The 25,386-nt window shown below is 40.2% G+C and overlaps 3 protein-coding genes across 5 annotated transcripts in view; 2 read left to right on the plus strand and 1 right to left on the minus strand.

The window, feature by feature from the left end:
* The window catches only part of rock1 (Rho-associated, coiled-coil containing protein kinase 1), a 47,627-nt gene extending 40,739 nt beyond the window's left edge, over window positions 1–6,888 (plus strand). The window contains exons 28-34 of one of the 3 annotated variants that reach the window (XM_061694668.1): window positions 7–77; window positions 156–244; window positions 331–409; window positions 1,016–1,274; window positions 1,353–1,560; window positions 4,040–4,110; window positions 5,941–6,888. In XM_061694668.1, coding sequence (XP_061550652.1) covers window positions 7–77; window positions 156–244; window positions 331–409; window positions 1,016–1,274; window positions 1,353–1,560; window positions 4,040–4,091 — 758 coding nt within the window. In that variant the 3' untranslated portion in view covers window positions 4,092–4,110; window positions 5,941–6,888. Of the gene's footprint in view, window positions 1–6; window positions 78–155; window positions 245–330; window positions 410–1,015; window positions 1,275–1,352; window positions 1,561–4,039 lie in introns of all 3 variants that reach the window. The other 2 variants (XM_061694667.1, XM_061694669.1) reach the window with 2 other exon arrangements.
* A 1,652-nt stretch (window positions 6,889–8,540) lies between these two features.
* On the plus strand, window positions 8,541–17,515 carry usp14 (ubiquitin specific peptidase 14 (tRNA-guanine transglycosylase)). The gene is made up of 16 exons (XM_061694481.1): window positions 8,541–8,690; window positions 10,773–10,918; window positions 11,343–11,375; window positions 11,448–11,552; window positions 12,069–12,172; window positions 12,249–12,307; window positions 12,837–12,967; window positions 13,052–13,132; window positions 13,332–13,414; window positions 13,511–13,625; window positions 14,655–14,720; window positions 15,344–15,436; window positions 15,517–15,645; window positions 15,727–15,787; window positions 15,993–16,100; window positions 16,195–17,515. The coding sequence occupies exons 1-16, from the start codon at window positions 8,675–8,677 to the stop codon at window positions 16,344–16,346; spliced, it is 1,482 nt and encodes a 493-aa protein (XP_061550465.1). The 5' UTR covers window positions 8,541–8,674; the 3' UTR covers window positions 16,347–17,515.
* On the minus strand, window positions 17,507–25,386 carry thoc1 (THO complex 1). Its single transcript, XM_061694480.1, has 21 exons — window positions 25,316–25,386; window positions 25,046–25,119; window positions 24,896–24,956; window positions 24,754–24,817; window positions 23,503–23,621; window positions 23,369–23,417; window positions 23,201–23,296; window positions 22,306–22,388; window positions 21,891–21,964; window positions 21,696–21,804; window positions 21,475–21,609; window positions 20,956–21,056; window positions 20,818–20,884; window positions 20,200–20,250; window positions 20,050–20,120; window positions 19,883–19,978; window positions 19,720–19,785; window positions 19,225–19,308; window positions 19,011–19,158; window positions 18,847–18,931; window positions 17,507–17,875 (listed from the first exon to the last, which is right to left on the minus strand). Exons 1-21 carry the CDS (start codon window positions 25,361–25,363, stop codon window positions 17,601–17,603), a joined length of 1,956 nt encoding a protein of 651 aa, XP_061550464.1. The 5' UTR covers window positions 25,364–25,386; the 3' UTR covers window positions 17,507–17,600.

Consider the following 25,386-nt stretch of genomic DNA (forward strand, 5'->3'; position numbering starts at 1 on the left):
TTACAGAATCCAGACTGGAGGGCTGGTTGTCCATCCCTAACCGCACGAATATAAAGCGATACGGATGGAAAAAGCAGGTATTTGTACTAGCGCAGCCGCCCAAGAGAGGTTCCCGTCCGGCTCAGTCTCATTTCCTGGTCAATGTTGTGTTACAGTATGTTGTGGTGAGCAGCAAGAAGATTTTGTTTTATAATGACGAGCAAGATAAGGAGCAGTCCAACCCTTCCATGGTACTAGATATCGAGTGAGTCAACTTGAAAGTAACCATCCAAACGTACGTAGAATGTTTATAGTCGTCTGGAGTTCTGATTGCTCGATGTTTCCGTCCAGCAAACTGTTTCATGTGAGACCAGTGACACAAGGAGACGTGTACCGAGCTGAGACTGAAGAAATTCCAAGAATATTCCAGGTAGGAGGGGCCCTTGTCTTGAGTAAGGAAAAACCTTTTTTTCAGCCTAATGTCTGATGAGAACCTTACTGATATTTTTTAGAAAGGGGGACTTTGCAATGTAAAAACTACAATGTTTGAATATAGCCTCACTTTATTAATCAAATTTTTAAATACAAATTTGTTTCCCCCTCATACACTCACTAAAAATGACCTGGAGCACATGAGTCGTTTTAAAGGTTATCCCAAAGGTTTTCCCACCCTTGCCTTTCCCTGACTATGGTCCACTTTCAGATTCTGTATGCCAGCAAGAGCACATTTACGGTATATTGTATTATATAAATGTTTTTTGTTTTTTTTATATAAAATACGATTTTAATTTATTTATAAATGTATGCATAAAATGTAAAATCATATTTAGTTCCTGCTTAATTAGGATCCCTTAACATGACTATGGACCTTGGCTTTCAGGTCCTTTATGCAAATATTATTAACAATTATTTATGCATTACTAAAGTAGACATTTATTTTATAATTGTTGTATTTTACTGTCGTATTATTTTATTTGTTCTTTATATTTATGATGTAATATCTCATTCCCTAAACGTGACTATGGCTCGCTTTCAGATCCTGTACGCCAACGAGGGCGAATGCAGAAAGGAGGCCGACATGGAGACGGTCCCTCAGGGGGACAAGAACTGCCTGCCGCACAAAGGCCACGAGTTCATCCCTACCCTGTACCATTTCCCCTCCAACTGCGAGGCATGCTCCAAGCCCCTTTGGCACGTTTTCAAGCCACCGCCGGCGCTCGAGTGCCGCCGCTGCCACGTGAAGTGCCACAAGGACCACCTGGACAAGAAGGAGGACGTCATCGCTCCTTGCAAAGGTACAGTTGTGGGTCTTCATTCCGCAAACATTTCCTGTGCGAGTCCATAATAAACTGAAACATTTTGGGGTTTCGCAGTAAACTACGACGTGACCTCAGCCCGGGACATGCTCCTGCTTGCTCTGACGCAAGATGAGCAGAAAAAGTGGATTGGCCATCTTGGAAAGAAGATCCCCAAAACCCCGCCAAGCACGTTTTCAAGAGCCTCGCCTCGCTCCATGTCCACACGCCCCGGACCCAACCAGTCCTTCCGCAAAAACCCTAAAAGCAATACAGCGAAACTGAGGTAATGTCAGAATAGTTTTGTTAAGATTAATCCTCTGAACCCCAAACAATGTTACCAAATTGTACCAAAACATCTTTTTACGGCATTTCCTCATATAGTGTCTGGGAGAGTTTACGTATTTACTCAACTACAAAGAAGCATGTGTCAGATCATTCTTTTATTTTCCTAGTCCCTAACGCCGTTATCTGTAAACCCCACTGTAAATGTCAGATTTATAGATACCATGTCATATTTATGGTGTGTGCTATCAAGACACATTGGCATGGCAGCGTTTTTTTTTTTTTTCTGTCGTTATATTGAATATAATAATTTCTTTTATCATTTACCCCCACAAATAAATTGATCCCTAATTATTTCTATAGGCAATGTCTAAAAGCCATTTTTGCTCTTTCTCTGTAAACATCACAGTGAAATGTCAGCTTTACAGATGCCATGCCTGCTGTGTTACAGCAACTCATGCTGCTGTCTGTCATAGTAAAGACTGATGGGGGAAAAAATGAGACGTCTATTTGAGGGGAAACATTTATTTCCTGAAGTCGACTTACATAAATTGGAGCTTCGTTTCCTCTTTGAAGGGAGGCCACTGTTTAAGTAAATAAGGGATCATACTATCAAAATGAATAACTATAACTGAAAAAAATTATTTGCTCTTGTTTTTAGTTACTATACTTTACTAAATCATTTCAAACCTGCCACAGAGTGGCCAGAGAAGTTTATTTTCTCAACTATCTCATCTACAACCCCAACTCCAATGAAGTTGGGACGTTGTGTTAAACCTCAATAAAAACAGTTTTGCTAATCATGTTCAACCTTTATTTAATTGAATTAACTACAAAGACAAGATATTTAATGTTCAAACTGATAAACTATTGTTTTTAGCAAATAATCATTAACTTAGAACTTTATGGCTGCAACACGTTCCAAAAAAGATGGGACAGGTGGCAAAAAAGACTGAGAAAGTTGAGGAATGCTCATCAAACACCTGTTTGGAACATCCCACAGGTGAACAGGCTAATTGGGAACAGTTGGGTGCCATGATTGGGTATAAAAGGAGCTTCCCTGAATTGCTCAGCCATTCACAAGCAAAGATGGGTCGAAGTTCACCTCTTTGTGAACAAGTGCATGAGAAAATTGTCGAACAGTTTAAGGACAATGTTCCTCAACGTATATACCGGTACTAGCTGGCATGTATGTCACCACTTCGCAACCCGTCAAAAATACCAATTACTACTTTCCCATTTGCCATTTTACTACATTTTTGACGAAGTGATACATTAATACTCTTTTTCATATCTCAAACAACGCTTAAGTACCGTAATTTCGCGTGTATAAGTCATTATACATAGGTATTGGGGCAAATGGAAAAAACTTTCATATTTTATAAATGTATGCCGCCATCTTGTGGTTATGAAAAAGCTGTACACTTTAATTCAAAAATGCCACCGCCACCTCGTGGTTATAAAAATGGTGAAGCCTACACTTTCATTCCAATATGACAGGGGTATGTATGACTGCATATATGTACATTTGTGCTAAGTTTACATACCCTGGCAGAATTTGTGACTTTTTAAAAAAAAAATATGACTGATGACTGAACAACAACCATCATTCATTTCTTCAAGGTTGTGTTATGTTTAATGATAATTCTTTTCTGAAATGCTTGACCGTTTCATTTTAATCCCATTAAAATAAAATTGTATGTGTTTCACCTGGTCCATGTTTTCTTTGAAGAATTGTACCCATCTTACAAATTCTGCCAGGGTAATCAAACATATGAGCACAACTGTGTTTTCTAATTTTCTAAATAAAAGTAGGGCTGTGAATTTAAAAATAAGAGCAAGGAAATTAAAAATAGGATTAAGTGGTCAAACCAAGTGCTTAATTCTTTGAAAAAAACCAGATGAAATACAGATAATACTTCATGTTTTGATCATTTGCGTAGAAGCAAAATCATGCATTGTGAAAAATGCATTATACATAGAAGGGTTTTCCAGAATTTTGAGGTCAACTTAGGGGGTGCGTATTATACATGGGTGTGCATTATACACGAGAAATTATGGTATTAGTATTATTCGCCACTTACTGTACATTTTTATAGTTCTTGAGTCCCTTCAACGGGCTATCTTTTATTCTTAATTTCGTTATTATTATTAATGCTATCATTATTATCATTATTACTATTGCTATTATTATTGTACCACCAAAATGAGTCATTGCAGCTAGAGAATAAGTACCTAACAATTTGTACAGTGTGCTTAAAGATGGTCAGAAAATGTTAAGATCTACTGTACAGCGCAAGCTGTTGCTAAATTCTTTCAAACCTACTGCAGAGGATTCATGTTGTCTTCCCGTATATGCATTGAATGTCTGATGAAGTGAGCGTGCCAACTGCCATGTCTTTTTCCTCGCGCGATGGGCTGTGATGAAGTGCTGGAGTCAAGTCACGTGACCTGCTTGCTGTCTGTCTCCTGTGTTGTAGCCGAGCACACTCCAGCTTCCATGCGGCAGACACAACATCCAGCACTTGTTGACAGGAGATGCTTCGCAAAAGTGTGGATGCGTTTTTTTGTTTTTGTTTTTCAAGACTATGTATTACTGTTATCATTATTATTAACTGGGTGTTTCTAACATGAGACACTTGGTGCTCACTTGGTTGGTTGGTCAGTTGGTTGATACCTTCAGTTCACATGTGGGATTTTTCTGCTATTGACACCAAGGTTGGATTTACAGTGCCGGACCAAGTGCCCAAATCTGATTCAATGCCTATATCTATTTTTTAAATATATTCTATTTCCATGTACATTTCAAGTGACACATGACTGTTTTTACCCCTGAACACATGAAACAACCCGCATGCGCAGACGTGCCTTACTTGTGAATAATTCCACAAATGTAAACACCTGGCCAGGACAATACGCAACTAAAAGATGCAGCACATAAATAATACAAATGTTTAACTTAAAAAAGGATTTACTTGGCCCGGGCTGATTCTTCCCCTCACTGATTTAAATGAGAGTAACGTCCTCATTACTCCACTGACTTCACTCACCATTGAGTCAATTATTTTGCCCTTTTAATAATGGACCCACTTCGAATGTAACATCCATCAATTTTCTGTAGCGCTTGTGCTCAGTAAGGTTGTGGGTGAGCTGGATCCCATCCCAAATACACCTGGGAACTGGTTGCCAGCCAGTCACAGGGCACATATAGAAAACAATTCACATTATCCTGATTTACATGGAGCCTAATATTCTGATTAGAATCCCACACTGAATAAAAATGCTCCATAAACACCTCAATCAGAAACAGGCCAGTTTCACTTTCACAAGGGTAGAATCTTCTTCCCTAAACCGGTTGAAAGTAAATATTTTTCATGTAAAAAAAAAAAACAATAATAAAACGGGACAAAAAAGATCCAAGAAAGGACCTTTGCGTCACACTCACCCGGCCGGTGTGCATGTCGTACCTCTTTAAATCGGCTGTTCTGATTAAATTTAGTGGCACATGTAAAAACTAGATTGTAATAGATCGCGTCATGTTAAACAGTTGACCTGAGATCTTCAGTTGAAATGATTTCAATCAGAATGAAAACAAGTCTGCATGTAAACTCAGCTATTGACAACTATGAGTAGAGTCATCAGTGACCCTAACAAGCATTTTTTGGGGGATTGTGGGAGAAAGCCGAAGTACCTGGAGAAAACGCGTTTCAAGCACAAGGATATCATCCAAGCTCCACACTGAAGGCCTTGAGCGGAGATTTGAACCCTGAACCTCAGAACTGTGAGGCAGATGTGTCAACCACTAGGCTCACTGCGCTCCCCCAAATGTAGCATGGTTAGATATATTTAATTTTTCTGTCCATTCACTGTAGTTTAGATATACAGTAGTTGTTAGTTTTTGTTTGGGTAGACGCGGGTGTGTTTAAGTCACCAATTGGTGTATTTCAGGAAAGTCGAGGTAACATTGACATTGTATAGCCAATCTGCGTGTTTATGCTCCCCTTGCATTGCCAAATATCTGAATTGGATTTGGATCCACATTTGGAAGAGGCTGATCTCAATATATCCAATTCCGTGAGTCTTTTTTCCTCTTTACTCTGCCATGACTGATATCCGAATTGTGCCACTTGAGAGCAAAAACAAAAAGGGAATTGGGTCTCTTGAATCACGCAGTGTAGTTCCAACCGTGTGTTGTTTAGCAAGACTAACTGGTGCAGTTTTTTTTTTTTTTTTTTTTTTTTTTTTTTCTCCCCCCCCACCTCTTACGATGAGACAGAAAAGCTATTAAAGGGTGTTCCTCTTTTGTGGGTGACTAACCATGCTCAAGGTAGTTTTTATTCCGTCTCTTTTACTGGACACCTGTCTCTGCTCTTTCTTTCAGCTAACCGTCTCAACCGTTGGATTTGTTTTTCCCTGGACTATTCTGTACTTTCTCCCTCCTTGCTCATCGTCAAACAAGGACAGAACATTGACAGTGATATTTGCAAATAACGCATGATGGACCCGCCCCCTACCTACCCTGCAGATCTTCCGCACCACATTTCTACCAGAAAATGGCACCCTCGCCCCAAAAGCAGGAGGTGACGCGTGGAGACCTCTATCTGACATTTGGGAGGGCGGGGGGGTGGGGGTTGCGTTGCCGGGACTGAGTTCAGTTTTAAGGTACTGTCGTCCAGGTGTTACAGATGTGCCGTGAGTGCTTGTATCTCAGGGCTGGAAAAATAGAAGAAAAAACACCTGACAAGATCCTTAAATACAAGCAAACTTCTGTTTCTGTTGGATAAAAAATGACTGATGCCTTTGTCTAATCCTTTCTGGCCTTTATTTTTTTTATTTTTTTATTTTTTAAATTCTTATTACTCTCCAAGTCAGTTTATCAGGTTTGGAAACAAGAGTATTGGGACACGAGTATTAGATGTATTGAGTAAGATCATCATTTAAATCTATGCATTATTTTATTATTATTATTCTAATTATTTTTATTGCTCCCAAGCCATAAGGAAGCTTCCATTGTAATGGCATATAGGAGCACCTAAAACTTCCATCACTTTTTTGTTTTTCTGTTTATTTGGTACATTGTCTCTTGTGATATATATTTTCTTGCTTGTATTGTTTTTTTTTTTGTAATGTATTGCCTTACATTGATTCCTAGATAAATGGTTCAAAAAGGAAAAACATTAAGTTAACAAATGTAAAACTGCACTGTTTGAATTGTAAATTATTTGAAGAAGACTAAAACAGGTGTAGCATTTGGCCCACCTAGTGCCTTAATAATCTTTGGATATAGATTTAACTGCCATATCTTGTTTTTTTTTTTTTTTTTTTTTCCTCCCCCCTCCGTCTTCCTCTTCCAAAACCAGACGACATAATGCTTTTTTTTTTTTTTTTTTTTTAATTAAATTGCCATACGTGTGGTTTTATTCCAATTTACTTGGTTTGAGTATGTAGAGCAGGGGTGGGGAACATCCACGTATTTGAGCCGGCCCCAAAACATTTAAGACAAATGCTCGTAATATATAATATTAAACATTTAGAAAGGTCCTCAGAAGTCTTTACTGAAATGGTTCCCCGCCCTTGATATAAACTATATATTAGTTTACCTCTTGTTAGGCATATTGCAATGGAGTTAGCATGTTAAAAAAATATATATTATTGTCCCCCATACTCAACTCATATCATTTGACAAATTTCGGGATAGTGCACGTAAACAAGTGTCTGTCAACAACTAAGTGGCCATAGTCCCGTTAATGCAAATACCCCCCTCTGCAATGTAAATAATGAGAGAGACATGGATTATGGAATTACCTCCAAAATCATTTTTTGTTTTGTTCTGTTTTTAAAATTTTTATTTTTTTTCATTCAGTTAAAAGAGGGAAAAAAGCACTGGAACTCTGATATACTCTGGTCTTGGATAATAAGTTGCATGGTTTATTTGCATTGGAGTCCGCACTGATGGATATGTCAATAAACATATCTGTATCATTCACTGGAGACTCATTTTCATTGGAGATGACAGTTGCTTTTTCGTATATACTGTATATTGTAGTTGAAAAGAAGAAAAAAACACTTAAGAGCTTAAGTGCTCTCCCACCCCCCAGTATAAATCTCATCTTTATATACATATATAATTCACTGTAGCTTTGATTGTTTTTGTTTTGGGGGGAGATGGGTTATTTCCCTAAAAGTTTTGTTTTTGGCAAGAATTGGTGGTACATTTGATGGAAACATATATGTGAAAACATTAAATTTTGGGGATAAAAGTGCCATATTTAATGAATGGGTGTATTTTTTAGAAAGAAAATGCCATATTTTCAAGGAAAGGCACTAATGTCAAGAAGAAGTACAGCATGTTTTCAAGAAAATATTTTCAATAAAAAAATGAATATTTTTAAATAAGTGCCATAGTGTGGAAAGAGATGGTGTATGTTTTGGGGGGAAAGTGGAGTATTTTCAAAATAGTGCTGTATTTTCAATAAAAAAAGTATTTTTAAGTGGTGCATTTACAAGGGAAAATGGGTGAATGCGAAAACGATGTATTTGTCAGGAAAAAAGTAGCATACGTAAAGTTTTTTCAAGGAAAAATGGCTTCTGTTTGATTTTTAAAAAAGTATTTTCGAGGACAAAGTGGTGTATTTTCTGCAAAAGAAGGTCCACGTCTGAAGAAAAAAGTGATTTAGAAGTAAAAAGGTGGCTTGAGTGTTTTTAATTTTTAAAAATTGGGGGGGGGCTAAATAAGCGTTATTTTTAAGAAAAAAAATGTCTATTTTCTGAAAAGAATATAATTATATTTTACCATTAATGGTATTTTTTTTTTAAGGCGGGGCATTCAGTTGTGGTTTATTTTAATTCGTGCGGTCGTAAATGTATTTTTTTGTAAATAATTTTTTTTAGGTGTGCAAATTTTGTCAGCAAATATTTTGAAAGTGAAGCACCGGGCGGGTATGGCGAGTCGATGCCAGAGCGCATCGATAGGTTCCCAGCGTGTTGTTGCAGCGTCATTCTATTTGAATGAAGTTCACACATTACTAAACTAGCGGCCAAGTCAACTCATTCGCGCCCCGGCGGACTGAAAACAGGACAAAAGCAACAGTGCGGGACCTCGCAGCTTGGCAATTATGCCGGTGTTTTCAGGTACGGACTCGTTCTTAACATGGATTGTGGAATTTAAAAACAAACAAAAAACAAAACAAAAAAAACACGAAACAAGTCCTCATGTTTTAACGCACTAACGTAATTTAGCCTGTTAGCTCGGCTAGCTTGATGTGCTTTTAGCCTGCTAACGGCTACAGACTGTCTTCTACGCGTTTGGGGCAGTAATGTTAAACTAATGCTCAAAACACAAGACTTCAAATGATACGTGTACTAAACAACAACAAACAAAAATTCTCTTATTTGTTATTAACTGTGTGTATCGGTAGAGTCGACTACTTACGGTAACTGGCATTGACACTAAACCGCTAACTGCTAGTTAAGTTAAGCGGGTGGCATTTTATTACCATTTTGTTACAGCACTTATTCGTCCAAAACAGCGGTTCTTGTTAATATATTATTTCCTGAAATCCCAAATAACATCCAGTAAAATGTCAAAGACTGACGCTGGCTGGTACGCAAGTGCGAGGAGCGATGCTAACAATGCTACCCGAACCCGAAGTTCACATACTGAGCTCATCATTTTGGGTTGAGACACCAACAATTTCAAGGTGCATTAAGTTCGTTCATACAACCAATTGTTCGTTTATGTGTCAAAACGAGCAACACGGATACCACAACATGTCACCCTCTAGCTTAGCATGTCAACAGCTAACCCCTCTACCATAACCTTCCACACAGGGACTGCTGCTAACGTTTTTTTCCTGCTGAGTCATACACTGGGGAAGCACTCTTGCTGCGGTCCACCATTCACTGGAGACTCACATATATGCAATAAATTAATTAATGAAACAGCCTACGAGGCCCTTAAAGGTTGTTTATTTCAATCTAAAATCTGGTATCTATGTAAGTATAGCATTCACTGTAGCTTTTAATTATGTTTTTGGAGGAAACAAAGGTTTATATTTGCACAAAAAAAAGTTTTATATTTATTTGGAGATAGGGACTGAGCCCTGCCGCAAGTAGAGAAAATCTCCAAATAATTGACACCACACCTAAAAGAGGTTTGTAATTCGGTGTAAAGTCTGTGACAATGTCCTTAAAACGGAGATGATCATAAAGCATCAACACCTTGCGTCTACCAGGTACACAATTAAGAAACCAAGCCAACTATATTGAATAGTAAATTATCCAACTAGAACAAGCTGTCTTCACATGAGGTTCATCAATATATTAGCTAGCATATTCAAGGTAGCTTTTATTGTCAAATCTACAATATGTGTGAAACATATAGAGGATTGAAACTTCGTTCATCAAGGGCCCACATTCCTACAATAAACATTTAGTATTAAAAAATAGGTATTGAATGTAAAAATATCACGGAACAAAAGAAACATTTGTGCCAAAGTCCAGCCGGACACTAGCCTAACTAACACACTAGCTCATAAGGAAACAAATAGGCGCGCTAGCACTTTAGACAAACGCTATTAAGTCTCACTTTTTGGCATTTACACGCAATAAAGACTGTTTCAGAATATAAGAAAATTATAAGATATTAGTAGATACTTTCACTTTTGACTCTATTTGCATTTGTAGTGAATTAAAGGTGGCATATTTTAGAGAAGATTATTGTGAAAAGTGGTGAAGGTTTGAGGGGAAAGTTTTTTTGTTTTTTTAGGAAAACTGTATTTTCAAGAAAAATGTGGTGTTTTATGAGAAAGAAACCAGTGTATTGCATAATTTTCAGAAAAGTGGCATATTTTAGAAACAGTGCTGTGTTTTCAAGAAAACTGTATTTTGAGGGGGGGAAAGTAATGTATTTTCTTTAAAAAAAAAAGTACTGTATTGTCCAGAAAATCTGGACTTGGAAGGGAAATAAAACCCAACTGTATTTCCGAGGGGGAAAAGTTTTTATTTGTCACATTAAAAAAAATCATATTTTCAAGGATAAAAAGTATATTGTTTTGAATTTGATTAAAAAAAAATAGTGGCATGACGTGTGTTCTATTTTTAGATTAACTTATTTTTTTCTGCTGCTGTCACACAGCTCTTCTGCTACTCAGTTTGTGCTCCATCATTATTGTTGTTGTTGTATGTTTTTTTCCCCCTATCTCTATCACACAGTCAATGTGAAATGGGGCAAAGAGAAGTTTGACGCTGTGGAGCTGAACACCGAGGAGCCTCCCATGGTGTTCAAGGCTCAGCTTTTTGCCTTGACAGGAGTGCAGCCCGACAGACAGAAGGTGATGGTGAAGGGAGGCACCCTCAAGGTAAAGCACACGGACGTTTGCTTACAACACTTTGTTTATACAGTGATTATTATTACTCATACTTATTACTTAACGACTTATTTCAGGTCAGAATTGTGTCACTTGAACTATTCTGTGTAAATCCAGCCTTACTGCTTTGTGTGTGCATCTTGTGTGTATTCTTCTCGTAAAAACTTGCTGAGGCTGCTCCGTCTTTTGGAATGAGTCAGAAGAAAAAGAAGAGTGCGCAATATTAATCCATTGAATGGCATACACGAGTTTAAAGGGCAAAGTTTTTGTGCGACTTGATAGGCATATTTTCTCATCCGTTTTGGTCAAATTTCTAAATTTACTACCTCAGGCTCAGGTACTAAATGCACTTATACAGAAGTCTGTGAACTTCATGTTGTGTTAATTATTAATCCATGTTTCATCTACGTTTCAGGATGACGAGTGGGGGAACATAAAACTGAAAAATGTGAGTATTCAAGCACTTCCAGTGAACTGAGCGAGAGACCGAGATGCATTTAAATGTAACTTGTGTGTTCAGGGAATGACACTGTTGATGATGGGATCAGCGGAGGCTCTGCCCGAGGAGCCTGCTGTCAGACCCATGTTTGTAGAAGACATGACTGATGAGCAGCTGGCCTCAGCTGTGAGTATAGAAGGGGGGGGGGGGGGGGGGGGGGCAAATTACGGCTCTTAAATCCGGTTCACGGAGCTTTTACATGAGCTAGAATCCTGTAGTTGTTGCATTAGTTTACCGGTAGTAGGGCTGCACGATATTGGGGAAACAAAGACATTGCGATTTTGTTATTATTATTTTAATTTTTTTTAAATAAGCCTGGTGATGTTTACTGTCATAAAATAAACGCATATAGGGCAACATAAAACAGAAGTGAAAACCAGCATACATTTCGTCTTCCCTCTCTGATTTATTGTTGACACCATGTTCACATGAGCACTGAGGTCTAGCAGAATGCTAACCTACACTAAGCAGTAGTAAAGTCATAATTACAGAAAATGTTTGTATGAAAAACATATCATTAAATGGAAAAATGGTGACCCCAAAACGTCATGTGTGTCAGTACCCTCGCAAACTGAGGACCCCATGTATATTGTTGTCATGAGTATGTGAAGACATCTTACTCGGTGTATGGTTAATTTTCAGATGGACGTTCCCTGCGGGCTGACCAATCTGGGCAACACCTGCTACATGAACGCCACCGTGCAGTGTCTGCGCTCTGTGCCCGAGCTCAAAACTGCACTCAGAAAGTCAGTTCCTCATCATGAGTCCCTCTCGGCTACCCGTGGCTGTGATTCTGTTGACGACACGTGTCTCCCTCTGCAGGTATTCGGGTGCGCTGCGATCTTCAGGGCCCAACGCGTCGTCACAGTACATAACAGCAGGTAGGAGGGAGGCGCATGCGTCCGCCCATTTTCTGTAGCGGGTCGTTATAATGTAAGCTATTGAGAAATACAATCCTAAAACATTTTATCCTGTGTGTAGTGCTAACTGGAGTACACTTACATCTACACCAGACGGTGCCTATCGACATTTCTACAATAATCAAATTTATTGAGCTGCACCTGTTATGTAAAAAGCGCATTAATACCTCAACACTTTCATTGAAGTCTATACATATTACATATTATAACGGTGGTAGTGAATGATGAATAAAAGGCTTTGCCAAAACGTTTTTTTTTAGTACAGTATAAGTATAAGCGGTATAGGAAATGGACAGTGGAGCTCAACTTCCCATATGTGACATCATGTTGAGCTTCTTTGGTCAGCAGGTTCCTTGACAGTGGATTTAACGGTCCCTCAGCTGTTTTTCCGCCATGTGATGCCCTCCCCTCCGTTTTGTCTTAAATCAATTCCACACGATGGACAGAAATTCTAGAGATGATAAATTTGTCCTTGCGTTTGGGTCCTCAGCTCTGCGTGACTTGTACGAGACCATGGAAAAGACCTCGTCCAGCCTGCCTCCCATCATCCTGCTGCAGTTCCTCCACATGGCCTTCCCACAGTTTGCCGAGAAGGGAGATCAGGGGCAGTACCTCCAGCAGGTTTGGAAACCACTCTGAGCCAAACGTCAACTCAACATCTCACTTGCCACCTCTTGTTTTGATTTCACGCTCTGTTCTGTTCAGGATGCTAACGAATGCTGGCTGCAGATGATGAGAGTTCTTCAGCAGAAGCTGGAGCCACTAGAACCAGAGACTCCCATGGAGGTGGAACACTTTCTTGTCACACTCATACGTGAATAAAGAAGTAAAGAAGAGAGGCTTGTATTATTGTTGTTGTTTTGTTTTTGTCAGTGGGCCTTAGGAAATAAATGTAAATATGTTCTACACATGTTGACGATTAACAATAAAGCATACCAATGCCATACTTGAAGCATAACATGAATAATGATCCATTTCGTCTTAGACCGACACTGAGGGCGGCGCTGCTTCTGCATCCCCAAAGAAGAACTTCATTGACCAGTATTTTGGCGTAGAGTTTGAAACTACGTATCCTTTCTCACCTCACTAGGAGTATTCATTAACGTTTGAGCTCATGGAACCTGCCAATATGATTTGAATGTTTTTCCCTTAAGTCTTGTCCAGCATGAAATGCACAGAGTCCGAGGATGAGGAGCCAGTCAAAGGAAAAGAAAGTCAGCTCCAGCTCAGCTGCTTCATCAATCAGGAAGTCAAGTATCTGGCCACCGGACTGAGGCTGGTATGTACATGATGCGCCCGAACACATCATCTTCACTGCCGCACTGAGTGGAATATGGCGGCAGCAATTGCATATTTTTTGAAATCCGTCATTCTACTGATTATTCCATCACTAATCAGTTTTGCATTCTTAAACAACAATACCAAAACAAAATATGCACATGAGATTGAAGTATTTTGGTCCACTTGGGTTCACCACTATCACCTACTACACTGTAGTATCTGTGAATGTGTGTGCGTCCGTGAATGTTTGTGGCTGGTTGTTGTTAGCTCAGGTTAGCATTTTGCATACCTGGCTCTCGGTTGTCGCCGTGCAGCTGGCGGATGAAAGTGCTTATGACGTGTTTTGATAGACACATTGTACTTGTGAAGAAATGACGCACCGACGTTATTTCTACACTGAGTCAGGCGTGAGTGTGCAGTAACATTTGTGTGAAAAATGTTCATTGCGAAGTGTCGAGGCCGAGATTTTGGGTTTGACTTTTTTGTAATAAAATTATCAATTTAAAGACCCCCAAAACAACCATCAGTGTTTTGTTTCGAAATACGTGAAATATGTTTGAAGATATGTGCTGCTTCATGCAGCCCGTGAAAGCGTGTGCTGTCGCCGTCGCTGGAAATTTCGCTTACAAGCCGCGAGAGAAGAAAGTAGCCTCGTGTATTTGATTGGCAGCTGAAAGGAGGCGGGATTTTCAGAGCTGTCAGCGACACGCCCGCAATGTCTGAAAGCTGAAAGAATGTTTCAATTCTTGACCATCTTGAAGCCTGATTTCATTGATTGATTTTCAATAAGATGAACATTTTCCTGTTGCAAAATGTGAAAGGATTAGGCAAAATTGCAACATTTCTAAATTCATTTCCAAGGGTTTTTTCTGTTGGAAAATGTTAGACTCTGGGGAAATATGCAAACTAGTCGCATGCGTGTCCTGAACCTTTTGACCTTGGAATGTTTTGATCGGTCGAGGAACAGATAGAATGACTGTGGTTTTTGGTGCTTTTCCATAGTAACGATTGTTCCTCTTGTCTGCAGAGACTTCAGGAAGAAATCACCAAAATGTCAACTAGCTTGGATAGAAATGCTCTGTACATCAAATCTGTAAGTAACCAACAATGGTTGCAACTACATACTGTCACTAAATGGACTCCATTCATCTACATTAACACTGCTTCTTATTCTCCCTCTCCTTCCATCCATTATTCCTCCGCCTATTTTGTTCTTGCTCATCTGCCTCTTTTCCACCTTGTAATCCTCCCCTCTTCAACTTTTTTATTCTTCCTTTTTTTGTTGTTCATCCTGCTAAGTGTCCGTTCTGTGATTGTTTTCCAAGTTTTTGACACATGTAGGAGACTAAAATATATATATTTTTAACTTTTCTTTTTATTCGGAGTTATTTATATCAATCGAAGAGACAAACTACTCTGACCCTAACTTGAATGCTGTGGCCTTGTAGAAGTGTAAGGTGAAGGCGGGATTGAAACTGAAGTTTTCCATCTACAAGACCACAGGGAGCGTGAATACTTTTTGCAGGGTGTGAGGTCATGAGGGGATTTTATGCAGTGTCCCAAAACAAAGATCTGAAATTAAGCATATTTCTTGGATAGGTTTGCTTGTCATGGTAAAGTATTGTTTTGTTAGTTTCTTTTGTAAATAGTGTATTTTCTACCAATTTAAAAGAAACATCCTTTGTGTCTTCCTCCTCCTCATGCTCTTGTCCACAGTCAAAGCTGAGTCGTCTCCCCGCCTACCTGACTGTGCAGATGGTTCGCTTCTACTACAAGGAGAAAGAGTCTGTGAATGCCAAAGTGCTGAAGGTCGGGGGTCACGACCGGCAAGAGCTGTGTTTTTAACCATGGGGCTATTTTATGACACTGTGTGCGCGGTTTGCGTTCAGGACGTGAAGTTCCCCCTGATGCTGGACGTGTATGAGCTATGCACGGCCGAGTTGCAGGAGAACATGCTGGCCATCAGGTCAAAGTTCAAGGAGGTGGATGACAACAAGCTGGAGAAGCAGCAGGAGAAGGTGATGTCGTGACACTGACACCCCACTTGCAGGTTTATGTTTGATCGTATGATTTCATGTGACATTTTGTAAACCAAACAGGTGACAAAGAAAGAAGACTCAGCCAAGGAGGTGAAATACGAGCCCTTCTCCTTCCCTGATGGTGAGTAGTGACATCACTAATCATGGGATTTAAAGAGGATTTTTAGGGTTTCAAAACAATGGATAGTTTTAAATTAGTCGCGGGCGTGCAGGGGCAACATGTTTTGAAATAAATGTAACTTTATTGTTCTATAATATAATTTCTAATGAATACACTGTATATAAGATGATTTCATATTTCAAATGGTCTGATGTCCTGTGTGCAGACGTGGGCTCCAACAACAGCGGCTACTACGACCTGCAGGCGGTGCTGACGCATCAAGGCCGCTCCAGTTCGTCGGGTCACTACGTGGGCTGGGTCAAGAGGAAAGAAGGTAGCGTCGCCACATGTTCACGCCCCGGTCAACTTCCTTGTCCGCATTTCGTTGCCACACGTGTAATCGCGAAGTTTAATCTTTCTCTACGCAGACGAGTGGGTGAAGTTCGACGACGACAAAGTGAGCGTGGTGTCGCCGGAGGACATCCTGCGGTTGTCGGGCGGCGGCGACTGGCACATTGCGTATGTTCTACTCTACGGCCCCCGGAGGTTGGAGCTACTCGAAGATAAGGAGGAACAGTAGCCCGCCCACCCCGTGTGGGTTGAGGACGCCTTCTCCCAAATTTGCCATTTCCCAACAAAAAGAAAAACACACTGTCTGCATAAGCTGTGCAATAAAACAGGTGTCTTTACTTATTGGATCACCTCAATTTTTCTTTCCTCCCTGTAATGTATTTAAATTTCAACCATTGTGAGCTTAAAAGAAAGCGAAAAAAGGACTGGATCAGAGTGCGAGGCTGCTAGTGTTTTGTATGGGTCATCTTTTCTTTTTTTTTTAATCTAAAAAGGTGAGCAACTGTCTTCACTCGCCTGGCTCACATTCCTCTTCTGTTCCACAGCAGGGGTGGGCAACCTACACCTACATGTACAGTGGAGCCCTGCAAGTTCTAAGTTCAGCATTTGCAGCCACCCCCCTCCCTGTTTTTCACTGAGAGACACACCTTTTCTCCGTGTCATAATCTCAAAATTTTGCTTAGGTGCCAAGGAACTATGTTGAAATAAGTGGAAGAACTTCAGTAAATTGAGTCATTACCTTGTATAATTGAAAAAAAGTGTTTTGCTGCCATTTTGTGGCATCTACAGGCAAATACAAATTTTGGGTAGGAGTTTCACTATTCGTGGCACCTTTTACTACAGTTGGGGAGGGGGTCACTGTAATTTTAAAAACAAAACAAGATGAACTGTTAAAAAAAGCCCACAAATTCTCTTTCTACAGCACTTAGCCTTCCTGGTGTTATGGGTAAGCCTGAGCCAATCGCAACTGACTATAGGACGAGAGGCGGGGTATGCCCAGAACTGTAAAGCACAGACAAACTCGGAACGTGCGAGGAAGTCTACATACCCAGAGAAAACTCCACACAGGAAGGCCAGTTTCAATCACGGAACCTCAGAACTGCAATGCAGATGTGCTGACCATTATCATGCTGCCATTATTATAAAAGTGCAAAAAGGTTGCCCACTGCTGCTCTAGAACGCATCTGCCAAATGTTCACTCTCCCTTCTGACAGTCAACACCGGTTCAGCCATGACAGTTTCAAGTCTTGTGTACTAAAAAACTAAAAATGCTTCATTTTGTTTCTATGAGCACATTTTTCTGCTTCATCTCCACTCTTGTTATAAGTTATTGACTGATGGCTTTTCATAAGTGCTGCAAATAATAATAAAAAAAAGTGTATGCCACTATGTATCAAAAGGTGTCTTTAATGTGAAACTACGAAACACAGAAACTTTCTACACTCTTAGTATGAAAAAGAGAAAAAAAAAAGTCAGGCCTGATTCAAGCTTCACTAAGTTCGTCTGCCATTTTGGCAAAGCCGGCGGCGTTGAGGGCTGCCACCAGGCTCTCCACAGTGGCCTGCGCCCCTTCCCGGTCCTGCCAGGTGACCAGCAGCAGCTTGGCCCGGATGTCGGCGTCCTCGCTCTCGGCCTCGATCTCGCGTAGTTCGGCCGCCCGCATCTCCAAGTGCGAGGCCAGCGACTTCCAGCGGCTGCCCAGCTTGGCCGCCACGTCGTCCATCTGCTGGTTGCTCACCTTGCTCGGCATGCTCGGGCCTGCACGGTGAGAAAGATGGAGAGAATTCAACAAAATCCTCAAGAAGGATGATTTCATGTTAAGGGCAAGTGTGGTAACGTCTGGAGCACCCTTAAAAGAACAGGAATTGTAAAGCTACAAGAATAAAGTTGGAACATTTTGAGTCCAGATATAATGAGGAAAAAAATTAATTAAAAAACTTTAAATGTTGTGTGTGTATACAAAGTGGGATGTAAAATCCCAATAATTGTCAAGTCATATCAACCCAAGTCATGAGAGAAAACGTTGTCATGTTAAGAGAATAACGATGTCACCAGAAAAGAAGAGGAAAAAAGTAATCATATGAGAAAGATAGCGTACTGTATAAGTCACAATGTAATATAAAGTTACGAGTAAAGGCACATGAGAAAAATGTCAAAAGTCATGACAAATCTAAATGTTACCAGAAAAAAAGAAAGTAATTCAAGAGAAAAATTTACAAGGTTGTGAGGCAAAAGACAATGTTACAAGAAAAATACAAAGGAGGAAAATATTATGAAATAAGACAAAGTGAATTTCGGGTGACAGAATTATTAATTAGAAATATTTTGATTATATATATATATATATATATATATATATATATATATTATATTTTTATTGTCGTATCAAAACTAAGAAAAATTCTATGGCTTTGTCTTTGTACTTAAAAACAACTTGCTCCTTTTACATATTTTATATATGATTGAGAGTAGTGATTAATTTACAAAGAAATGTGCCAGAGAAATATAGTGGATTTTTTTTTTTTTTGCGTCATTTCCTTTGTGTTCCTATTCGTGCCAATTCTCAATTAACCTTGCAAATCTAGTTGGCTCCTAAATATTCTCTCATTGTTATCAAGTTACAGTATTTGTCGTCCCGGCATGCGGCCTAGCTAAAGTGCTTGGTAGCAGCCGCCATTTTATGTCCCCATAAAAAACGTCTGGCTCTACGTAACAAAATGGCGACTCACTGTCGTTGCCGTCTTTGAGCAGATTGTCTCCATTTTCGTCGTCGTCCTCCTCGCCCGTCTTGATCTCCTCCGAGGGGATGTCCTTCTGCATGGTCACATGACATCGTCTGCCTTTTTTTTCCTCCTCCAATCAAATGTATTTAAACCTGAAAAGTGTTCCTTACAGGTAGCTCCTTGGCCAGCTTGCTGACCATGCTGTCCAAGTAGTCGGCCAGGCTATTGAACTTCTGGTTGGTGGGCTGAAAGAAGTGCGGACTTCTTCTGGAGAGCAGTCGTAACGCTCGCCAGCCGTAGTTTGGGTTCCGAACAACCCTGCGCGAAGGAAATCCACACGTATTCTTTAAAACGGACGTTTTGAGCGGGGGCGAGGGAACTTACTTGTAATCTTCCTCCACCATGTTGACGGGGTCAGCCTGCTCAATGGCTTCGGCGAAGAATTCATCCAGCGAGGGCATGAACTCCCTGACCACAAGAACACACCAAAATGTCCGAAATCCCCGGAAAAATGACTGCTTCGACCTAAAACGGACACTTTCTAAGCATGGGTCCCTGAGATTTGTCCATGTGTTCTGTCATGTTAAACATGTCTGCCCAATTTCATGTTGATCGGTGAAGCTGGCTTCTTTTTCCCCGCGGGGCGCTAGTGACTCAATTCTTGACGTCTCATCCAGTACTCACAAATATGTACATTTCCACCAGAATATGAGGCTTTATAAAATTTGGTGACTTTATAAGCATGTTAATTATAGAAATTATAGAAATATAGTATTCATCCAAGACCCTAAAATGACGTACATTTTTGCCTTGCTGCCTTGTAAACAAAATAAAGAAATAAAGTTATGCCAATGACAAATCCTATGCATGAGGTTTTACCTGCTGTCTGACTTGCAGGCTTCAGTGTTGTCCAGGTTTAAGTTCCACAGGCGAGTCAGCTCGTCGCTTGAAGGAGAGAGAAAAAAAAAAAAAAAAAAAAAACATTTGAAATGAACTTTTCTAAAGCACAAACTCAAAAAAGGTGATCCATAACAATGCTCACTTTCCCATGAAGATCTTTCTGTCTGGCCCTTTTCCCAGGAAGTCTTCTGGAGCCGCTCGCTTCCTGGTGGGCCGTCTGGGTTTGTCGTCGGACGGCCTGAAAAAGGAAGGGAAAATTGTTGCCGACAAACTTGTGACAAATTGTGCAAATCCCCACGCTTGACGTACCGTTCTTTCACGAAGCTCGGACAACCCTCGTTTTTCCAAGCGATCCAGTTTTCCTCGGTGTTGAGGATACGCTGTCGAGAAAGAAGGGCGGAAAATTATCTTGGTTTCACGTCAAGCGAGCTTTTAGCATTAGCGTTGGTGGCGACTTACTTCGACCATGGTGGCGAACTTGTCCCCGTCTGGAGGAATCTCTCTGAGAAGCTACGAGAGGGCAAAGAAGAAAGCTGAACAATAGTACAAATGTAATAATAATAATTGACAAAAATGCTAACAGGCTAGCAGCTGGTTATGCTACCATATAGCAAGATGGCAACCTGAGCAGCGAAAGTGCTAAAACATTTTTGGATTTTACATTCCACTTTATATTCAGGTACTATTACAAATACGAATTAATAATATGCTAACATGTTAAGACTTACTAACCTCTACTATGCAGCAAAGTTGTGACATAAGTAGCAAAAGTGCTCAGACAAACTGACAGTGAATGAAACTTCAAATGCCAACATGCATTTAGCATGCTAACATGTGCTAACAAGTTTGTAACCCAAGCAGAAAGGGTTGCACACCCTGCATACAAATGCGATTTCAAATGAAAATTGATCAAATGCTAACATACTAGGCACTTGCGCTTCAGTCGTCGTACAATAACAAATTATCAAAATAAATAAATGAATAGAAAAATATAACATACTTTCAAAAGTTATTTTTAGTTTGTTTTATTTCCAGAAAACAAATCATAATTCCAGTTTCTTAAATGTTTGCAGTTACCTGGTAAACTAGCTTCGTGGTTTCCTCGATCCACGCAGCCTGGTCGTCGTTCAGCAGGCAGCTGGAGCTACAAAAAGAGCAATTTATTGGTTTTTTTGGTCATTTGTATTCCATCCCCCCATGTTACAAAATCATTACCTTTTGAATTTGACTTGTCCTTTGAGGTACTGGAAGAGGATCAAATACTGCAGCAGAATGTGACGGCGGAAGTTGCTGTCGCTCAGCTGCAGGTCCATCAGCTGCACAGGGTGACAGTAATAGGTTAAATTATCCTTTTTAAAAAAAAAAAAAAAAAAATTGTAATCAGCTTATGCCTGCATCAGACTGCAAGACAAATTTCTCACAATGGCGCGATCTCAGATAACTGCCATAAAACCCTGCTGTGTCTCGGTCAGAACACGGGCAACACTACGCGACATATTTTACGATATGACCGTATCCCGCCTTTTACGATCATTGGGCTCATCTTGCTGTTGGGGGAGGCGGAACCGGAAAACGTACCCACGGCGTTCTGTGCGATTCATGCTCTCAAGTTCTGGTAAACATTCGTTTGCGTGCGCAAAATAAATATTGACACCGGCAACCGAGGGAGGGCATGTGCCGTTGCGAGACGCAATCCTATTGGTCAACGTCAATCAAATCAATAACGGGTTTCACCTTCTCGCTGGTGAGGAACTTGGCAAAGTAGACGTGCTCCCCGCTGGAGGCCCGCAGCTCCTCCAGCTTCCTCTTGGACGCCTGGTTGTCATCCAGCTTGAAGCTCTTGAAGACGGCCAGCGTCTCGTCCGAGTACTGCCACGAAACCACGTCGGCGTGTTTTCACGTTCAAGCGCGTCCGCGCGACGTCTGGCGTCCGGCGAGCGCCGAGAGTTGCCTACCTTGAGGAAGGTCATCCAGGACACTTTGTCGTAGCACTGCACCGGGTTCCTGAAGTAGTCCTGCAGCGTCCAGAACTTTCTGTACAGGTTGTAGTCGATGGGGATGGAGCTGAAAGCGCAAAGTGAATGTCAGTGACAATCTTTATTGTGCAGGTGCTGTTTTTTTTATTTTATTTATTTACGAGCGTTACGAACCACGACGCGGGCGCTTCGTCTTCGCCCATCTCCCCTTCCTCCACCTCCATGCCGTCTTCCTTCTCCTCCGTGTGCTGCCATGACGACAACAAAAACACCAATGTTTAAAAACAACCCAAAATATGAACAATTTGAAGTTTTCTCAGGTAAAAAAAATAAAATCCAAAATTCTAATGACCATTTTGCTTTTTCTTTGGCTTTTGGGGTGTTTCTTTTTTTTTTGGGGGGGGGGGGGGGGGGGGGGTGATACCCACCCAGAAAGGTACAAGTGATGACAAAAGAGAACATAGAACAGAATTAAAAAAAAAATGATGATGATGTAAGGAAGTGTTCTGGCTGTTCGGAACAAGATTTCACCTGGCAGATGCGAACATAAGCAGCATGTAGTAAACGCATAACGGCTAAAATTGCAAACCTTAAGTCCAAAAGTGCTTTCATCTTCATTTTTGTTGAACACTGTGACGTTGTCCAGGTTGAACTGACTCTGGAGATTCAGACCTGCCATTAACACAACACAAACTCAAAAACACCATGCCGCACCATCGTACTGCATACAACACTATATTTTATACATATATATACACACACACATATATTAGAAAAAGATCACATACCGATAATTATTTTAAAAAATGCAATAAATTATAATTAGTTCATTATAGGATAGGGCACTGTAATGCACAAAATATTACAATTATATATACACATGTAAAAATGACAAAAACAAGACCAAAAAAAATACTTTTAAAACCCAAAAAACTGTATAGTCAACATTACGAATTAACAATAATTAAAATAAAATATTAGAACATATAATATAATTCCGTCTTTAGAAAAAGTGTAGTAAAATACAGCATTAAAATAATACAAATAATATATTAAAAATGAATTACTTAGAATCATCAAAAGAAATTAGAATATATAACTCGGTCATTATCTGCATGGTGGAGAAGTGTGCCGCATAAAGTATAACACTGGTCCATTATATTCATAGAGTTTGGATAGAGATAGAAACGAACGAGTAATTAATAGTATAAGTAGAGAATATTTTTAGAAGCAAATGTATATAAAAAAAAGTTCAAAATCCATTAAAATCTGTCAATAATCCTCCTACCTTACGTACTACAATAATATCCTGTTACACCAAATATTTTAGAAACCATTCGATGCACCCAAACCACAACGAACTTATTGTTACATTAACGCCTCGGTGGCAGTCTGGCCATGATCTTATCATCATTTTGAGACATGATTGGACGGGCAGGCCTTCCTAATGTTACGGCCTGCTGATCTATGGCACTTATTCTCACCAGATTTTTCCGACAGCGGGAAGAGACGAGCCAAGAAGAGTTGGATCCGTCCACAGAAAACCGTGTTCTGAGACTTGGACAGACGCCGTAGAAGATCTGTGAAGTTGGAAAACGAGGAAGTCACGTTGACTCCAACAATAATAAACTAATAAAGACACAATCGCTTACCGTTACACATCCTCAACAGGTAGTTCTTGCCAGCAGTGTAGAATGAGTTCTAGGAATGAGACAGGCAGCGGTTCGATATAAAGCATTTCAAAGCAAAACAACAAGTTGGTGTTTTACTTTTAACATATATTTACAGATTTCCACGTGGAGACGTTCTCCTCCACAAAGGAGAAGATGTTGTCACACTGGTCCAGAGGCAGACTGTCCAGCACGTCCCCCAGCAGCACGAAAGGCGTCGTGGCGGAGCAGATCCCTGCACGGACGCAACGTTGGCTTTTACGATTGTGCAACTGCGCCCTCAGTGGTATTTCCTGATTATTTAGGTTTACATATTATACGAAATAAATATATAAATATACATCCATCCGTGGCTTTTCTCTACCACTAATCCTCTTTAGGGCGCGTTGGAGCCAATCCCAGCCAACTTTTGCACGAGAGGCAGGGAACATCAAAAATAAATGAAAACCACGGTTTCCACTGACAATTTTTTGGTAAAAACTTTAATGACATTAACCAATAATGAAGGCACTTTTGTCTTTATGGCTCTTTGAAACTGAAAATTTGCCTTTGGGCCCAAAAAAAAACATGTTAACAGCTACTGAAATAAATAAACAAATAGAATTTTACTGGCATAATTTTGTGTTCATGTCAGAAGCAAAACCACAATCTATGATGAAATGTAGAACTAGAACGATTATTTTTTTTCCGCCCCCAGGACCGATACTGACTATTAGCAGTCAAGGAGGCTGATGACCAATATTTGGACCCGATATTCATTTGCAGTAAAAGTGTAAATATTGGCATCGAAATTTTGAATAATACAAACTCCAACACTTCATTGAAAGGCCTTAAAGCATATGTTTATTCAACAGCCTTTTAGATTTGCAACATGTTAACCACCAATGTCATTTACGTGCCGTCGTTTGCAGTGCGCCACCAACTGGGCCAGGGCGGGAAATGACTCGGGCATTCACCAAATATTAAAAAAAATAAGATACTGACAAATACAGTAAGATGTTAGAAGAGCTGATTGGCTTAATCAGCACTGTGTCATCTCCTCAAGAAGTGGCTTGGGTGAAATTCACTTTTTGGTTTTACAAAAAAAAAAAAAAAAAAAAAAAAAAATTGTGAATTATAGCTTAAAAAAAAAAATAGTTCCCTGAAGTTTACCTACTTTTAAATTGATCTCTCACTGGCGGTCGGATGAACAAAAAAGTGCCAATATGCGTCAAGATCCCTAAAAATATGGTTTTATAGTAGGCATTTTAGCTCAGTAAGATATTACTTTTTTTCCCCTCATGGGGATGGGAAAAAAGGGCACCGATAGCCAGGAATGACCCACACAGTCGTGTAACGTAAATATGGAAGCTCGTTTGCTACGACACCTTCAGTGACTGCGTCTATGCTCATGTAGATAAGAGACAGGTAGTCCTCACAGCTCGACGCCACCTGCACACAAACATGAGCTCCTGTTAAAGGCCATTTGTAAGGAATAATCAAAAGGTTAGCGTTGATATAATGGCTTACGATCTGCTCCCCGAGAACCCCCCGAAAAGCTTGGTCCAGTGTGGTCTTCTTTTCAGTCTCACTGCAGAAAGTGCAGCCAGTACACGGTTAGCACACTCTTTCTGCGGTGTAGTTGCGGTCGTTCAGCTCACGTCAAATGTGATGACTTACTTTCCGAGGATGTGATGGAAAGCGTTTATTATTGCTTTGCTGCTTTTGTCGCCCAGCGATCGCTTGGCGGATTCCTACGAGTTTACGACAGCAACATTGAACGTGAGACAACAGCAAAACTGTTAGCACAGCAGGCTAAATGCTAAGTTAGCAAAGAGGCAAGAGAAAAAGGGGTCGCGAGCTTGCGGAATGACGCACTTTAAATGAACACAACAGAGGACTAAATAATACACTTTTCGATAAAGAAATGCTATTTCACATTTTCCCCACCGTAAGCTTGTCTTTAGCCTCGACAAAATCAAACAAGGGAGGCGCCATCTTTACACATCGCAGGCCGGAAG

The sequence above is a fragment of the Phycodurus eques genome, chromosome 13 (genome assembly GCF_024500275.1).
Source record: "Phycodurus eques isolate BA_2022a chromosome 13, UOR_Pequ_1.1, whole genome shotgun sequence".
NCBI classification, from domain to species: domain Eukaryota; kingdom Metazoa; phylum Chordata; class Actinopteri; order Syngnathiformes; family Syngnathidae; genus Phycodurus; species Phycodurus eques.

Excerpts from the sequence above, each read along its gene's own strand:
- usp14 (XM_061694481.1), top strand. Across the intron at positions 13,626-14,654 it reads TGGCCACCGGACTGAGGCTG|AGACTTCAGGAAGAAATCAC; the intron begins GTATGTACATGA and ends TCTTGTCTGCAG. Across the intron at positions 15,788-15,992 it reads GCCCTTCTCCTTCCCTGATG|ACGTGGGCTCCAACAACAGC; the intron begins GTGAGTAGTGAC and ends TCCTGTGTGCAG.
- thoc1 (XM_061694480.1), bottom strand. The coding sequence starts at position 25,363 with ATGGCGCCTCCCTTGTTTGATTTTGTCGAGGCTAAAGACAAGCTTACG. Across the intron at positions 21,057-21,474 it reads AGTTCCTCACCAGCGAGAAG|CTGATGGACCTGCAGCTGAG; the intron begins GTGAAACCCGTT and ends CACCCTGTGCAG. Across the intron at positions 19,309-19,719 it reads GCCTGCAAGTCAGACAGCAG|GGAGTTCATGCCCTCGCTGG; the intron begins GTAAAACCTCAT and ends TCTTGTGGTCAG.